The sequence below is a fragment of the Hypanus sabinus genome, chromosome 3 (assembly GCF_030144855.1).
Source record: "Hypanus sabinus isolate sHypSab1 chromosome 3, sHypSab1.hap1, whole genome shotgun sequence".
Lineage (NCBI taxonomy): Eukaryota > Metazoa > Chordata > Chondrichthyes > Myliobatiformes > Dasyatidae > Hypanus > Hypanus sabinus.
This window is the reverse complement of record NC_082708.1, coordinates 189611191-189627071: the sequence shown is the minus strand read 5'-3', so window position 1 is coordinate 189627071 and position 15881 is coordinate 189611191. Positions and strand designations below refer to the sequence as shown.

General features: G+C 59.4%; 1 protein-coding gene across 2 annotated transcripts in view; it reads right to left on the bottom strand.

Annotated features, from left to right (window-relative positions):
- Nucleotides 1-2080: 2080 nt before the first annotated feature.
- LOC132391988 (V-type proton ATPase subunit B-like) overlaps nucleotides 2081-15881 on the bottom strand; it is a 90210-nt gene continuing 76409 nt past the window's right edge. For both annotated transcript variants that reach the window (XM_059965853.1, XM_059965852.1), the window contains exons 13-14: nucleotides 4707-4836; nucleotides 2081-3896 (exon numbers count right to left, since the gene is read on the bottom strand). In XM_059965853.1, the coding sequence (XP_059821836.1) occupies nucleotides 3721-3896; nucleotides 4707-4836 (306 nt within the window). In that variant the 3' untranslated portion in view covers nucleotides 2081-3720. The remainder of the gene's footprint in view (nucleotides 3897-4706; nucleotides 4837-15881) is intronic.

Below are 15881 nucleotides of genomic sequence, written 5' to 3'. Positions count from 1 at the left end.
CCATGGTATTACAGGAAAATTACTAACATGGTTAGAGCATTGGCTGAGTGGTAGGGGGCAGCGAGTGGGAATAAAAGGATCCTTTTCTGGTTGGCTGCCAGTGACTAGTGGTGTTCCGCAGGGGTCAGTGTTGGGACCACTTCTTTTTATGCTGCATATCAATGATTTAGATGATGAAATCGATGGCTTTGTTGCCATGTTTGGAGATGATACAAAGACTGATGGAGGGGCAGGTAGTGTTGAGAAAATGGGTAGGCTGCAGAAGGACTTATACAGATTAGGAGAATGGACAAAAAGAGGTAAATGAAATACAGTGTGGTAAATGAAATACATGATCATGCACTTTGGTCATAGAAATAAATGTGCAGACTATTTTCTAAATGGGGAGAAAATCCAAAATTCTGAGATGCAAAAGGACTTGGGAGTCCTTGTCCAGAACAAGCTAAAGGTTAACTTGCAGGTGGAGTTGGTGGTGAGGAAGGCAAGTGTAATGTTAGTATTCATTTCAAAAGGTCTAAAGTACAAGAGCAGGGATGTGATGGTGAGGCCTGACCTTGAGTATTGTGAATGGTTTTAGGCTCCTCATCCAAGAAAAGATGTGCTGGCATTGGAGACGGTCCAGAGGAGGTTTACAAAGATGATTCCAGGAATGAAAGGGTTATCATTTGAGGAACGTTAGATAGCTCTGGATCTGTACTCACTGGAATTGAAACTTTTCGAATGCTGAAAGGCCTAGACAGAGTAGATGTGGAGAGGAAGTTTCCCACAGTGGGGGAGTCTAGGACGAAGGCACAGACTAAGGATAGAGGGGTGTCCACTTAAAACAGAGATGTGGAGAAATTTCTTTAGCTAGAGGGTGGTGAATTTGTGGAATTTGTTGCCACATGCAGCTGCGGAGGCCAGATCATTGGGTGTACTTAAGGCAGAGATTGATGGGTTCTTGATTGGACATGGCATCGAAGGTTATGAGGAGTAGGGCTGAGGAGGGGAGAAAAGGATCAGCCATGACTGAATGGCGGAGCTGACTTGATGGGCCAAATGGCCTAATTCTGCTCCTATGTTTTATGGGATCAGCTGACCCTCCCCTTTAAAGACAATACCAGGTTAACACTGAGTGCCAGTCCAGACGTCAGGTGTGGCAGGGTGGCCTGGTAATGAGATGGTTGGCACAATTCTCTGCAGTGCCGACAATCACCGAATAGGCTTCAATTCTGGCCCGTCTGTAAGGAGGTTACAAGGAAAGTGCAGTGCTGGTAGGCAATAATGTGAAGGCCATGTGACAGATTGTGAGTCCATTATATTGTACTCGGAAACCATTCAATAGTCTTATATTGGCAGGCTAGAAGCTACCTCATGATCTGCTCGTGAGGGCATTTTAAGCTGGTATCAAGGTGACATAATGTTTTACAGTGCCAGTGGTAAGAGTGGGGTTCAATTCCTGTAAGGTGTTCGTACATTCTCCCTGTGACTGAATGTATGAACATTCCTCCCACGTTCCAAAGACGTGCGGATTAGGCGTGGGCACAGACGGAGAAATTCAAAGATGTTGTTATGCTGGACTGGTTGATGTTCTATAAAAGGAAAGATGGGTGTGTTATGTTGGTGCTGGAAGCGTGGTGACACTTGTGGGCTGCCCCCAGCACATCCTCGGACTGTTTTGGTTGTTGACACAAACAATGTATTACAGTGTGTGTGACAATGAACATACGACAATTAAAATCGAACCTTCCTTTCCTTTTATAGAACATCGACCAGTCCAGCCATCAGTAGAGCATAACAACATCTCTGAATTTGTTCCCTCCATGTGTTCTTGTCAAAGTTCTAGTTCCAACAACAGGTGAGTCCCGATGGAGGGTCTTGGTCTGAAACATCAACTGTTTATTCCCTTCCATGGATGCTGGCTCTCCTGGCGTGTGTGTGTGTTGCTCCAGATTTCCAGCACCTGCATAATCTTTAGTGTTTATAGACATGAAATGTTAGCTCTGTGTTCCTCTCTCTATGCATCCTCCCCTATCTTCAGAGTATTTGGCAACCTTATTTGTGGAGTCTTTCATCTGCCTGACCTATGCAGAGGCGAGGATAACGCAGCTTAAGCCTTTATTAGTTGTTACACAGAACGATGATCCAGAGATAAACATCCAAAATCAACACATCTAGAATTCTAAAGCTAATGTTTCATTGCACAGAATCAACTCAAATCTCTTTAGATGTTAAAATCAGGCTGATTAACGCACGTTAACACTGAGAAGGAATGGATGGGTTGGGTTAATAAGCAGGGTTGGGCCACATCATTGTTCCAGGGAGGGTCGACACTGGGTTCCTGACAGCATTGCTGTTCCAACACTGCATCTCAGACAAACCCAGACCTGGTCCATTGGCATCTGGGATCAAGGTGGACTCCAGTCCCAAACCTCTGTGGTGAAAGGTCTCTGAAATGGAGATCTTCAGAGAGTTTGCAAGCCCCGCGAGTCGACATTTTAGAAACTTTATTCTCAGGAATTGGGTGTCTTGGTCAAGACCAGCATTTCCTGCCCATCCTTAACCGCAATTTGAGATGGCTAATAGGACAAGATGATTGGAGGAAAGTAGAGGGGAGGATATCAGAGGTAGGTGAGTGCATGGAACAACCTGCCAGGGGTGGTGGTGGAGGTGGATACATTAGGGGCATTTAAGAGGTTATTTGGCACATGGAAAATGGAGGGCGATGTGAGAGCGAAGGGTTAGATTGATTCTAGAATAGGTTGAAAGATCAGCACAACATTGTGGGCTGAAGGGGCTTTACTGTGCTGTAATGCTCTCTGTTCTAAGGTGGGGGTGAGCTGATGCACTCCTTTGGGTGAAAGTGCTCCATGGAGGTAGTTGGGGCAGGAGGACAGTACATATTCCATCAGGTTAATTAGATATTGTCTCAGGATGTGACCGTAGCAACAGTTAAGAGGCATCTACTGACAGACACATGAACAGGCGGTAGACGGGCCATGTACAGGCAACTGTACAGTTTAAATTGGTATCAGCATTGGCAGGGATGATGGGGCTGTTGTTGTGCTGTTCTGTGTTCTATCATTACTGAGGTAATCCCATCAGATATCTATAGAACAAGACAGCGTGGGTGGCTGCAGAAAGACAAACATTTCTAACTTGGAGAAATTGGATTAGGGACAGTTCTCAGGTGGAAGAGGGTCCAAGGAGTGTTTAGTATCTCTGAGACAGTACTTGATAGAGTTCAGGCGGATGAGGATGGACCTACCCAATACTGAAAGACCAGGATAGAGGATGTTTCCTGTGGTGGGGGAGTCTAGGACCAGAGGGCACAGCCTCAGAATAGAGGGGCGTCCATTTAGAACGGAGATAAGGAGAAATTTCTTTAACCAGCGGGTGGTAAATCTGTGGAATTCATTGCCACAGATGACTGTGGGGGCCAAGATATTGGGTATTTAAAGTGGAGGTTGATAGTCAGGGTATCAAAAGTCATGAGGAAAACAGAAGAATGGTGTCGAGAGCAATAATAAATCAGCCATGATGGAATGGCATAGCAGTCTTGATGGGCTGAATGGCCTAATTCTGCACCCAAGACTTGTGGACTGTATTCCGGGACTGGATAAGGAACAGAGGGAGCGGGGCTGTGGGGTAGTTGCCATGCTCAGGGAGGGTGCAGATGGTAAAGGCAGTAGTGGTGGGGGGTGGGGCAGCACGCAGGGTCAGGTAATCTGTATTGGACGCTCACAGGTGTGTTCCGGTCCCAACCCCAGTTTCCTCCTTGCTCTCGCGGGACTCGCGGGGGTAAAACTCGGACACGATGTTGGCCGGGATCCGCTTCAGCATCTCCTTGGGAAAGATCCGGAGCAGCTGCCATCCGATGTCCAGGGAGTCGAAGATGGAACGGTTCTCGTAGGGACCTGCATCAGAGCACACCATCAGGGAGGGACATTGGCCATTCAGCCCCTCTGGCCCGTGACAGGAGATGGCCAGTTTACCCTTAAGCTCAATATCGTCCAAGTTGATTAGAAGGGGAGACTAACAGAGATGTCAGCAAAACAGTGTTGGGCGGATCAGTTCAGCTCGAAGAAGAAGTTTTCTAAAAGGAGGATGGGGCAACCATGGCTGACAAGGGCCGTCAACAGTAGAAAGGCTCACCTAGACATGGGGCAGCTCAGTGGTGCAGCAGTTAGCGCAAGGGCAACAGTGATCAATGACCTGGGTTCGATTCCGGCCGCTGTTGTAAGGAGTTGGTATGTTCTCCCAGTGACTGTGTGGGTTTGCTCCGGTTTCCTCCCACAGTCCAAAGGCACACAGTTGGGGTTGGCAAGTTGTGGGCAGGCTATGTTGTTGACAAAAGCATGGCCACACTTGTGGGCCGCCCCCAGCCCCAGTCCGTCCTCGGGCTGTGTTGGTTGTTAACACAAACGATGCATTTCACGGTATGTTTTGAAAAGGCCCTTCAGCCCACTGAGCTTGCATTGACTAAGAGTTCTGTTAGAGTCACAGAGCACAGAAACAGTCCTTTCAGCCCATCTAGTCCATTCTGGCCTAGTCCCATCTACACACACAGTGCTCCCTACCCCTCTCATCCATGTACCTGTCTGAGCCTCTGTTCCTTCACTAACATTACTCGCTTTCTCAGGAAAGCAGCCAGCATAATCAAGCACCTCCCAGCTGGATATTCCCTCCTCTCCCCCTGTCCGACACTCCCTCTGGGCCCTGCTTACCCTGGGAGATGAAGTTCTTCTCAAATTTCTGCAGGAACTCCAGGTACAGGAGGTCGTCGGAGGTGAGTGCCTCTTCACCGACCACAGCCTTCATCGCCTGGACGTCCTTCCCAATGGCATAGCAGGCATACTGGGAGAGAGGAACAGGAGTCAGATGGGTGGAGTGAGGGAGAGGAAGGAAAAGGCCAAGGGGAGAGAAGGAAGTAGAGGGGGAGCAAAAAGGAAGCGGCAAGAAGGGAGGGAGAGAAATGAAAGGGCAAGGGGATGGAAGCAGGAGTGAGCGAAGAAATAAGCGAAAGAAGAGGGAGAGGAATGGAGGGAGGGAGAGAAATGAAAGGGCAAGGGGATGGAAGCAGGAGTGAGCGAAGAAATAAGCGAAAGAAGAGGGAGAGGAATGGAGGGAGGGAGAGAAATGAAAGGGCAAGGGGATGGAAGCAGGAGTGAGCGAAGAAATAAGCGAAAGAAGAGGGAGAGGAATGGAGGGAGGGAGAGAAATGAAAGGGCAAGGGGATGAAAGCAGGAGTGAGCGAAGAAATAAGCGAAAGAAGAGGGAGAGGAATGGAGGGAGGGAGAGAAATGAAAGGGCAAGGGGATGAAAGCAGGAGTGAGCGAAGAAATAAGCGAAAGAAGAGGGAGAGGAATGGAGGGAGGGAGAGAAATGAAAGGGCAAGGGGATGAAAGCAGGAGTGAGCGAAGAAATAAGCGAAAGAAGAGGGAGAGGAATGGAGGGAGGGAGAGAAATGAAAGGGCAAGGGGATGGAAGCAGGAGTGAGCGAAGAAATAAGCGAAAGAAGAGGGAGAGGAATGGAGGGAGGGAGAGAAATGAAAGGGCAAGGGGATGAAAGCAGGAGTGAGCGAAGAAATAAGCGAAAGAAGAGGGAGAGGAATGGAGGGAGGGAGAGAAATGAAAGGGCAAGGGGATGAAAGCAGGAGTGAGCGAAGAAATAAGCGAAAGAAGAGGGAGAGGAATGGAGGGAGGGAGAGAAATGAAAGGGCAAGGGGATGAAAGCAGGAGTGAGCGAAGAAATAAGCGAAAGAAGAGGGAGAGGAATGGAGGGAGGGAGAGAAATGAAAGGGCAAGGGGATGAAAGCAGGAGTGAGCGAAGAAATAAGCGAAAGAAGAGGGAGAGGAATGGAGGGAGGGAGAGAAATGAAAGGGCAAGGGGATGAAAGCAGGAGTGAGCGAAGAAATAAGCGAAAGAAGAGGGAGAGGAATGGAGGGAGGGAGAGAAATGAAAGGGCAAGGGGATGAAAGCAGGAGTGAGCGAAGAAATAAGCGAAAGAAGAGGGAGAGGAATGGAGGGAGGGAGAGAAATGAAAGGGCAAGGGGATGAAAGCAGGAGTGAGCGAAGAAATAAGCGAAAGAAGAGGGAAAGGAATGGAGGGAGGGAGAGAAATGAAAGGGCGAGGGGATGAAAGCAGGAGTGAGCGAAGAAATAAGCGAAAGAAGAGGGAGAGGAATGGAGGGAGGGAGAGAAATGAAAGGATGAGGGGATGAAAGCAGGAGTGAGCGAAGAAATAAGCGAAAGAAGAGGGAGAGGAATGGAGGGAGGGAGAGAAATGAAAGGGCAAGGGGATGAAAGCAGGAGTGAGCGAAGAAATAAGCGAAAGAAGAGGGAGAGGAATGGAGGGAGGGAGAGAAATTAAAGGGCAAGGGGATGAAAGCAGGAGTGAGCGAAGAAATAAGCGAAAGAAGAGGGAGAGGAATGGAGGGAGGGAGAGAAATGAAAGGATGAGGGGAGGAGAGCAGGAGAGAGGAAGCTAAGTGAAGGAAGAGGGAGAGGAATGGGAGAGGAGAGAAGGGAAGAGAGGAGGGAAACAAAGAGAGGGAGAGAGGGAGGCTAAGGAATGAAAGGGGGGAGGGAGAGAAGACAAAGACGGGGAGGGAAGCAAGGGAGAGAGAGGGGGCTGAGGAAAGGAAGAGGGAAGAATGGAGAGGGGGAGAGGAGAGAGATGGGAATCATGGGGATGGGGAGGGAAGGAGAGGGAGGGGGACAGGAAGAGAAAGGGGAGAAAGAGAAGGAGAGAGGGAAAGATGGAAAGCTAAGGAGAGCGAGGGAGAAAGGGGAAGAAAGTGAGAGGGAGACAGATCCTGGAAATCAAAAGCAACCCACACAAAATGCTGCAGGAACTCAGCAGGTCAGGTAGCATCAATGGAGAGGACTAAACAGAAGCCCATGCCGGGCCGACCAAGGGGGCAGAAGCCAAAATAAAATGGTGAGGGGAGGAGGGGATGGAAACATGGAACAAAGCACATTCTAGTATCTGCAGCCCCCTTGGGCCGGCACACTGCAAAGTCCCTCTGAGGTGCATCTACTACCCTTAAAATTCCCTTCTCTCTTCGATAGGACTTCTGTAAGACCGTCTTCAACTGATCCACCATCACCTGCCTTGCATGAGTTGTTTCCCTCCCCCAACCCTTTTATTCTGGCTTCGTCACCGTTCCACTCCGGTCTTGCTGAACAGTCCTGGCCAGAAACACCGACTGGTCAGTCCTCTGCTGAGAGAATGAAGGGGAGACAGAATGGAGAGGGGGTGAGAGAGAATTGAGAGGGGGAGAAAGAGAATGGAGAGGGGCAGAGAGAGAATGGAGAGGGGCAGAGAATGGAGAGAGGGTGAGAGAGAATGGAGAGGGGGTGAGAGAGAATGGAGAGGGGATGAGAGAGAATGGAGAGGGGGTGAGAATGGAGAGGGGAGAGAGAGAGTGGAGAGAGGGAGAGAAGAGAGGGGGGAGAGAGAATGGAGAGGTGGAGAGAGAGAATGGAGAGGGGGTGAGAGAGAATGGCGAGGGGTGAGAGAGAATGGAGAGAGGGAGAGAAGAGAGGGGGGAGAGAGAATGGAGAGGTGGAGAGAGAGAATGGAGAGGTGGAGAGAGAGAATGGAGAGGGGGTGAGAATGGAGAGGGGAGAGAGAGAATGGAGAGAGGGAGAGAAGAGAGGGGGGAGAGAGAATGGAGAGGTGGAGAGAGAGAATGGAGAAGGGGTGAGAGAGAATGGCGAGGGGTGAGAGAGAATGGAGAGAGGGAGAGAAGAGAGGGGGTAGAGAGAATGGAGAGGTGGAGAGAGAGAATGGAGAGAGGGTGAGAGAGAATGGCGAGGGGTGAGAGAGTGAATCCTGCAGCCTGACTCTTTCAATGAGCAATGTCTTTGCAGCAACTGTTTCCCTGTCCGGGAAGTGCTGTGTGCTGACGGTTTCCCTGCCCGGGACGTGCTGTGTGCTGACGGTTTCCCTGTTCGGGAAGTGCTGTGTGCTGACGGTTTCCCTGCCCGGGACGTGCTGTGTGCTGACGGTTTCCCTGTCCGGGAAGTGCTGTGTGCTGACGGTTTCCCTGCCCGGGAAGTGCTGTGTGCTGACGGTTTCCCTGCCTGGGAAGTGCTGTGTGCAGATGGTTTCCCTGCCCGGGAAGTGCTGTGTGCGGACGGTTTCCCTGCCTGGGACGTGCTGTGTGCTGACGGTTTCCCTGTCCGGGACGTGCGGTGTGCTGACGGTTTCCCTGCCCGGGACGTGCGGTGTGCTGACGGTTTCCCTGCCCGGGACGTGCTGTGTGCTGACGGTTTCCCTGCCTGGGAAGTGCTGTGTGCAGATGGTTTCCCTGCCCGGGAAGTGCGGTGTGCAGATGGTTTCCCTGCCTGGGAAGTGCTGTGTGCAGATGGTTTCCCTGCCTGGGAAGTGCTGTGTGCTGATGGTTTCCCTGCCCGGGACGTGCAGTGTGCTGACGGTTTCCCTGTCCGGGACGTGCGATGTGCTGACGGTTTCCCTGCCATGCGGTGTGCTGACGGGGGCCCTGCCCAGGAAGTGCGGTGTGCTGACGGGGGCTCTGCCCGGGACGTGTGGTGAGCTGACGGTTTACCTGCCCGGGACGTGCTGTGTGCTGACGGGGGCTCTGCCCGGGACGTGCGGTGTGCTGACGGTTTTCCTGCCCGGGACGTGCTGTGTGCTGACGGTTTCCCTGCCTGGGAAGTGCGGTGTGCTGACGGTTTCCCTGCCCGGGACGTGCGGTGTGCTGACGGTTTCCCTGCCTGGGACGTGCAGTGTGCTGACGGGGGCCTTGCCCGGGACGTGCGGTGTGCGGACGGGGGCTCTGCCCGGGACGTGTGGTGAGCTGACGGTTTACCTGCCCGGGACGTGCGGTGTGCTGACGGTTTCCCTGCCCGGGACGTGCTGTGTGCTGACGGTTTCCCTGCCCGGGACGTGCTGTGTACTGACGGTTTCCCTGCCCGGGACGTGCGGTGAGCTGATGGTTTCCCTGCCCGGGAAGTGCGGTGTGCTGACGGTTTCCCTGCCCGGGAAGTGCGGTGTGCGGACGGGGGCCCTGCCGGGGACATTCGGTGTGCTGACGGGGGCCTTGCCCGGGACGTGCGGTGTGCTGACGGGGGCCCTGCCCGGGACGTGCAGTGTGCTGACGGTTTCCCTGCCCGGGACGTGTGGTGTGCTGACGGGGGCCCTGCCCGGGATGTGCGGTGTGCTGACGGTTTTCCTGCCCGGGACGTGCAGTGTGCTGACGGTTTCCCTGCCATGCGGTGAGCTGACGGGGGCCCTGCCCGTGAAGTGCTGTGTGCGGTCGGGGTCCCTGCCAGGGAAGTGCGGTGTGCTGACGGGGGCACTGCCCGTGAAGTGCTGTGTGCTGTCGGGGTCCCTGCCCGGGACGTGCGGTGTGCTGACGGGGGCCCTGCCCGGGAAGTGCTGTGTGCGGACGAGGGCCCTGCCCAGGAAGTGCGGTGTGCTGACGGGGGCTCTGCCCGGGACGTGTGGTGAACTGACGGTTTACCTGCCCGGGACGTGCTGTGTGCTGACGGGGGCCCTGCCCGGGACGTGCTGTGTGCTGACGGTTTCCCTGCCCGGGACGTGCAGTGTGCTGACGGTTTCCCTGCCATGCGGTGTGCTGACGGTTTCCCTGCCCGGGACATGCTGTGTGCTGACGGTTTCCCTGTCCGGGACGTGCGGTGTGCTGACGGTTTCCCTGTCTGGGACGTGCGGTGTGCTGACGGTTTCCCTGCCCGGGACGTGCTGTGTGCAGATGGTTTCCCTGCCTGGGAAGTGCGGTGTGCTGACGGTTTCCCTGCCCGGGACGTGCTGTGTGCTGACGGTTTCCCTGTCCGGGAAGTGCTGTGTGCTGATGGTTTCCCTGCCCGGGACGTGCGGTGTGCTGACGGTTTCCCTGCCATGCGGTGTGCTGACGGTTTCCCTGCCCGGGACGTGCAGTGTGCTGATGGTTTCCCTGCCCGGGACGTGCAGTGTGCTGATGGTTTCCCTGCCATGCGGTGAGCTGACGGGGGCCCTGCCCGGGAAGTGCTGTGTGCTGTCGGGGTCCCTGCCAGGGAAGTGCGGTGTGCTGACGGGGGCCCTGCCCGGGACGTGCTGTGTGCTGACGGGGGCTCTGCCCGGGACGTGTGGTGAGCTGACGGTTTACCTGCCCGGGACGTGCTGTGTGCTGACGGTTTACCTGCCCGGGACGTGCGGTGTGCTGACGGGGGCCCTGCCCGGGACGTGCGGTGTGCTGACGTGGGCTCTGCCCGGGACGTGCGGTGTGCTGACGGGGGCTCTGCCCGGGACGTGCGGTGTGCTGACGGGGGCCCTGCCCGGGACGTGCGGTGTGCTGACGGGGGCCCTGCCGGGGACGTGCGGTGTGCTGACGGGGGCCCTGCCCGGGACGTGCGGTGTGCTGACGGGGGCTCTGCCCGGGACGTGCAGTGTGCTGACGGTTTCCCTGCCCGGGAAGTGCGGTGTGCTGACGGGGGCTCTGCCCGGGACGTGTGGTGAGCTGACGGTTTACCTGCCCGGGACGTGCGGTGTGCTGACGGGGGCCCTGCCCGGGAAGTGCGGTGTGCTGACGGGGGCCCTGCCCGGGACGTGCTGTGTGCTGACGGTTTCCCTGCCCGGGAAGTGCGGTGTGCTGACGGGGGCCCTGCCCTGGACGTGCTGTGTGCTGACGGTTTCCCTGCCCGGGACGTGCTGTGTGCTGACGGTTTCCCTGCCCGGGACGTGCGGTGTGCTGACAGCGGCCCTGCCCGGGACGTGTGGTGAGCTGACGGTTTACCTGCCCGGGACGTGCTGTGTGCTGACGGTTTCCCTGCCCGGGACGTGCTGTGTGCTGATGGTTTCCCTGCCCGGGAAGTGCTGTGTGCTGACGGTTTCCCTGCCCGGGACGTGCGGTGTGCTGACGGTTTCCCTGCCCGGGACGTGCGGTGTGCTGACGGTTTCCCTGCCCGGGAAGTGCGGTGTGCGGACGGTTTCTCTGCCCGGGACATTCGGTGTGCTGACGGGGGCCTTGCCCGGGACGTGCGGTGTGCTGACGGGGGCCTTGCCCGGGACGTGCGGTGTGCTGACGGGGGCCCTGCCCGGGACGTGCTGTGTGCTGATGGTTTCCCTGCCCGGGAACTGCTGTGTGCTGACGGTTTCCCTGCCTGGGACGTGCGGTGTGCTGACGGTTTCCCTGTCCGGGACATTCGGTGTACTGACGGGGGCTCTGCCCGGGACGTGCGGTGAGCTGACGGGGGCTCTGCCCGGGACGTGCGGTGTGCTGACGGGGGCCCTGCCCGGGACGTGCGGTGTGCTGACGGGGGCTCTGCCCGGGACGTGCGGTGTGCTGACAGGGGCCCTGCCCGGGACGTGCAGTGTGCTGACGGTTTCCCTGCCCGGGACATTCGGTGTGCTGACGGGGGCTCTGCCCGGGACGTGCGGTGTGCTGACGGGGGCCCTGCCCGGGACGTGCGGTGTGCTGACGGGGGCCCTGCCGGGGACGTGCGGTGTGCTGACGGGGGCCCTGCCCGGGACGTGCGGTGTGCTGACGGGGGCTCTGCCCGGGACGTGCAGTGTGCTGACGGTTTCCCTGCCCGGAACATTCGGTGTGCAGACGGGGGCTCTGCCCGGGACGTGCGGTGTGCTGACGGTTTCCCTGTCCGGGAAGTGCTGTGTGCTGACGGTTTCCCTGCCCGGGACGTGCTGTGTGCTGACGGTTTCCCTGTTCGGGAAGTGCTGTGTGCTGACGGTTTCCCTGCCCGGGACGTGCTGTGTGCTGACGGTTTCCCTGTCCGGGAAGTGCTGTGTGCTGACGGTTTCCCTGCCCGGGAAGTGCTGTGTGCTGACGGTTTCCCTGCCTGGGAAGTGCTGTGTGCAGATGGTTTCCCTGCCCGGGAAGTGCTGTGTGCGGACGGTTTCCCTGCCCGGGACGTGCTGTGTGCTGACGGTTTCCCTGTCCGGGACGTGCGGTGTGCTGACAGTTTCCCTGTCCGGGACGTGCGGTGTGCTGACGGTTTCCCTGCCCGGGACGTGCTGTGTGCTGACGGTTTCCCTGCCTGGGAAGTGCTGTGTGCAGATGGTTTCCCTGCCCGGGAAGTGCGGTGTGCAGATGGTTTCCCTGCCTGGGAAGTGCTGTGTGCAGATGGTTTCCCTGCCTGGGAAGTGCTGTGTGCTGATGGTTTCCCTGCCCGGGACGTGCAGTGTGCTGACGGTTTCCCTGTCCGGGACGTGCGGTGTGCTGATGGTTTCCCTGCCATGCGGTGTGCTGTCGGGGTCCCTGCCAGGGAAGTGCGGTGTGCTGACGGGGGCCCTGCCCAGGAAGTGCGGTGTGCTGACGGGGGCTCTGCCCGGGACGTGTGGTGAGCTGACGGTTTACCTGCCCGGGACGTGCTGTGTGCTGACGGGGGCTCTGCCCGGGACGGGCGGTGTGCTGACGGTTTCCCTGCCCGGGACGTGCTGTGTGCTGACGGTTTCCCTGCCCGGGACGTGCTGTGTGGTGACGGTTTCCCTGCCCGGGACGTGCAGTGTGCTGATGGTTTCCCTGCCATGCGGTGAGCTGACGGGGGCCCTGCTCGGGAAGTGCTGTGTGCTGTCGGGGTCCCTGCCAGGGAAGTGCGGTGTGCTGACGGGGGCCCTGCCCGGGACGTGCTGTGTGCTGACGGGGGCTCTGCCCGGGACGTGTGGTGAGCTGACGGTTTACCTGCCCGGGACGTGCTGTGTGCTGACGGTTTACCTGCCCGGGACGTGCGGTGTGCTGACGGGGGCCCTGCCCGGGACGTGCGGTGTGCTGACGTGGGCTCTGCCCGGGACATGCGGTGTGCTGACGGGGGCTCTGCCCGGGACGTGCGGTGTGCTGACGGGGGCCCTGCCCGGGACGTGCGGTGTGCTGACGGGGGCCCTGCCGGGGACATGCGGTGTGCTGACGGGGGCCCTGCCCGGGACGTGCGGTGTGCTGACGGGGGCTCTGCCCGGGACGTGCAGTGTGCTGACGGTTTCCCTGCCCGGAACATTCGGTGTGCAGACGGGGGCTCTGCCCGGGACGTGCAGTGTGCTGACGGTTTCCCTGCCCGGGAAGTGCGGTGTGCTGACGGGGGCTCTGCCCGGGACGTGTGGTGAGCTGACGGTTTACCTGCCCGGGACGTGCGGTGTGCTGACGGGGGCCCTGCCCGGGAAGTGCGGTGTGCTGACGGGGGCCCTGCCCGGGACGTGCTGTGTGCTGACGGTTTCCCTGCCCGGGAAGTGCGGTGTGCTGACGGGGGCCCTGCCCTGGACGTGCTGTGTGCTGACGGTTTCCCTGCCCGGGACGTGCTGTGTGCTGACGGTTTCCCTGCCCGGGACGTGCGGTGTGCTGACAGCGGCCCTGCCCGGGACGTGTGGTGAGCTGACGGTTTACCTGCCCGGGACGTGCTGTGTGCTGACGGTTTCCCTGCCCGGGACGTGCTGTGTGCTGATGGTTTCCCTGCCCGGGAAGTGCTGTGTGCTGACGGTTTCCCTGCCCGGGACGTGCGGTGTGCTGACGGTTTCCCTGCCCGGGACGTGCGGTGTGCTGACGGTTTCCCTGCCCGGGAAGTGCGGTGTGCGGACGGTTTCTCTGCCCGGGACATTCGGTGTGCTGACGGGGGCCTTGCCCGGGACGTGCGGTGTGCTGACGGGGGCCTTGCCCGGGACGTGCGGTGTGCTGACGGGGGCCCTGCCCGGGACGTGCTGTGTGCTGATGGTTTCCCTGCCCGGGAAGTGCTGTGTGCTGACGGTTTCCCTGCCTGGGACGTGCGGTGTGCTGACGGTTTCCCTGTCCGGGACATTCGGTGTACTGACGGGGGCTCTGCCCGGGACGTGCGGTGAGCTGACGGGGGCTCTGCCCGGGACGTGCGGTGTGCTGACGGGGGCCCTGCCCGGGACGTGCGGTGTGCTGACGGGGGCTCTGCCCGGGACGTGCGGTGTGCTGACAGGGGCCCTGCCCGGGACGTGCAGTGTGCTGACGGTTTCCCTGCCCGGGACATTCGGTGTGCTGACGGGGGCTCTGCCCGGGACGTGCGGTGTGCTGACGGGGGCCCTGCCCGGGACGTGCGGTGTGCTGACGGGGGCCCTGCCGGGGACGTGCGGTGTGCTGACGGGGGCCCTGCCCGGGACGTGCGGTGTGCTGACGGGGGCTCTGCCCGGGACGTGCAGTGTGCTGACGGTTTCCCTGCCCGGAACATTCGGTGTGCAGACGGGGGCTCTGCCCGGGACGTGCGGTGTGCTGACGGTTTCCCTGTCCGGGAAGTGCTGTGTGCTGATGGTTTCCCTGCCCGGGACGTGCGGTGTGCTGACGGTTTCCCTGCCATGCGGTGTGCTGACGGTTTCCCTGCCCGGGACGTGCAGTGTGCTGATGGTTTCCCTGCCCGGGACGTGCAGTGTGCTGATGGTTTCCCTGCCATGCGGTGAGCTGACGGGGGCCCTGCCCGGGAAGTGCTGTGTGCTGTCGGGGTCCCTGCCAGGGAAGTGCGGTGTGCTGACGGGGGCCCTGCCCGGGACGTGCTGTGTGCTGACGGGGGCTCTGCCCGGGACGTGTGGTGAGCTGACGGTTTACCTGCCCGGGACGTGCTGTGTGCTGACGGTTTACCTGCCCGGGACGTGCGGTGTGCTGACGGGGGCCCTGCCCGGGACGTGCGGTGTGCTGACGTGGGCTCTGCCCGGGACGTGCGGTGTGCTGACGGGGGCTCTGCCCGGGACGTGCGGTGTGCTGACGGGGGCCCTGCCCGGGACGTGCGGTGTGCTGACGGGGGCCCTGCCGGGGACGTGCGGTGTGCTGACGGGGGCCCTGCCCGGGACGTGCGGTGTGCTGACGGGGGCTCTGCCCGGGACGTGCAGTGTGCTGACGGTTTCCCTGCCCGGGAAGTGCGGTGTGCTGACGGGGGCTCTGCCCGGGACGTGTGGTGAGCTGACGGTTTACCTGCCCGGGACGTGCGGTGTGCTGACGGGGGCCCTGCCCGGGAAGTGCGGTGTGCTGACGGGGGCCCTGCCCGGGACGTGCTGTGTGCTGACGGTTTCCCTGCCCGGGAAGTGCGGTGTGCTGACGGGGGCCCTGCCCTGGACGTGCTGTGTGCTGACGGTTTCCCTGCCCGGGACGTGCTGTGTGCTGACGGTTTCCCTGCCCGGGACGTGCGGTGTGCTGACAGCGGCCCTGCCCGGGACGTGTGGTGAGCTGACGGTTTACCTGCCCGGGACGTGCTGTGTGCTGACGGTTTCCCTGCCCGGGACGTGCTGTGTGCTGATGGTTTCCCTGCCCGGGAAGTGCTGTGTGCTGACGGTTTCCCTGCCCGGGACGTGCGGTGTGCTGACGGTTTCCCTGCCCGGGACGTGCGGTGTGCTGACGGTTTCCCTGCCCGGGAAGTGCGGTGTGCGGACGGTTTCTCTGCCCGGGACATTCGGTGTGCTGACGGGGGCCTTGCCCGGGACGTGCGGTGTGCTGACGGGGGCCTTGCCCGGGACGTGCGGTGTGCTGACGGGGGCCCTGCCCGGGACGTGCTGTGTGCTGATGGTTTCCCTGCCCGGGAAGTGCTGTGTGCTGACGGTTTCCCTGCCTGGGACGTGCGGTGTGCTGACGGTTTCCCTGTCCGGGACATTCGGTGTACTGACGGGGGCTCTGCCCGGGACGTGCGGTGAGCTGACGGGGGCTCTGCCCGGGACGTGCGGTGTGCTGACGGGGGCCCTGCCCGGGACGTGCGGTGTGCTGACGGGGGCTCTGCCCGGGACGTGCGGTGTGCTGACAGGGGCCCTGCCCGGGACGTGCAGTGTGCTGACGGTTTCCCTGCCCGGGACATTCGGTGTGCTGACGGGGGCTCTGCCCGGGACGTGCGGTGTGCTGACGGGGGCCCTGCCCGGGACGTGCGGTGTGCTGACGGGGGCCCTGCCGGGGACGTGCGGTGTGCTGACGGGGGCCCTGCCCGGGACGTG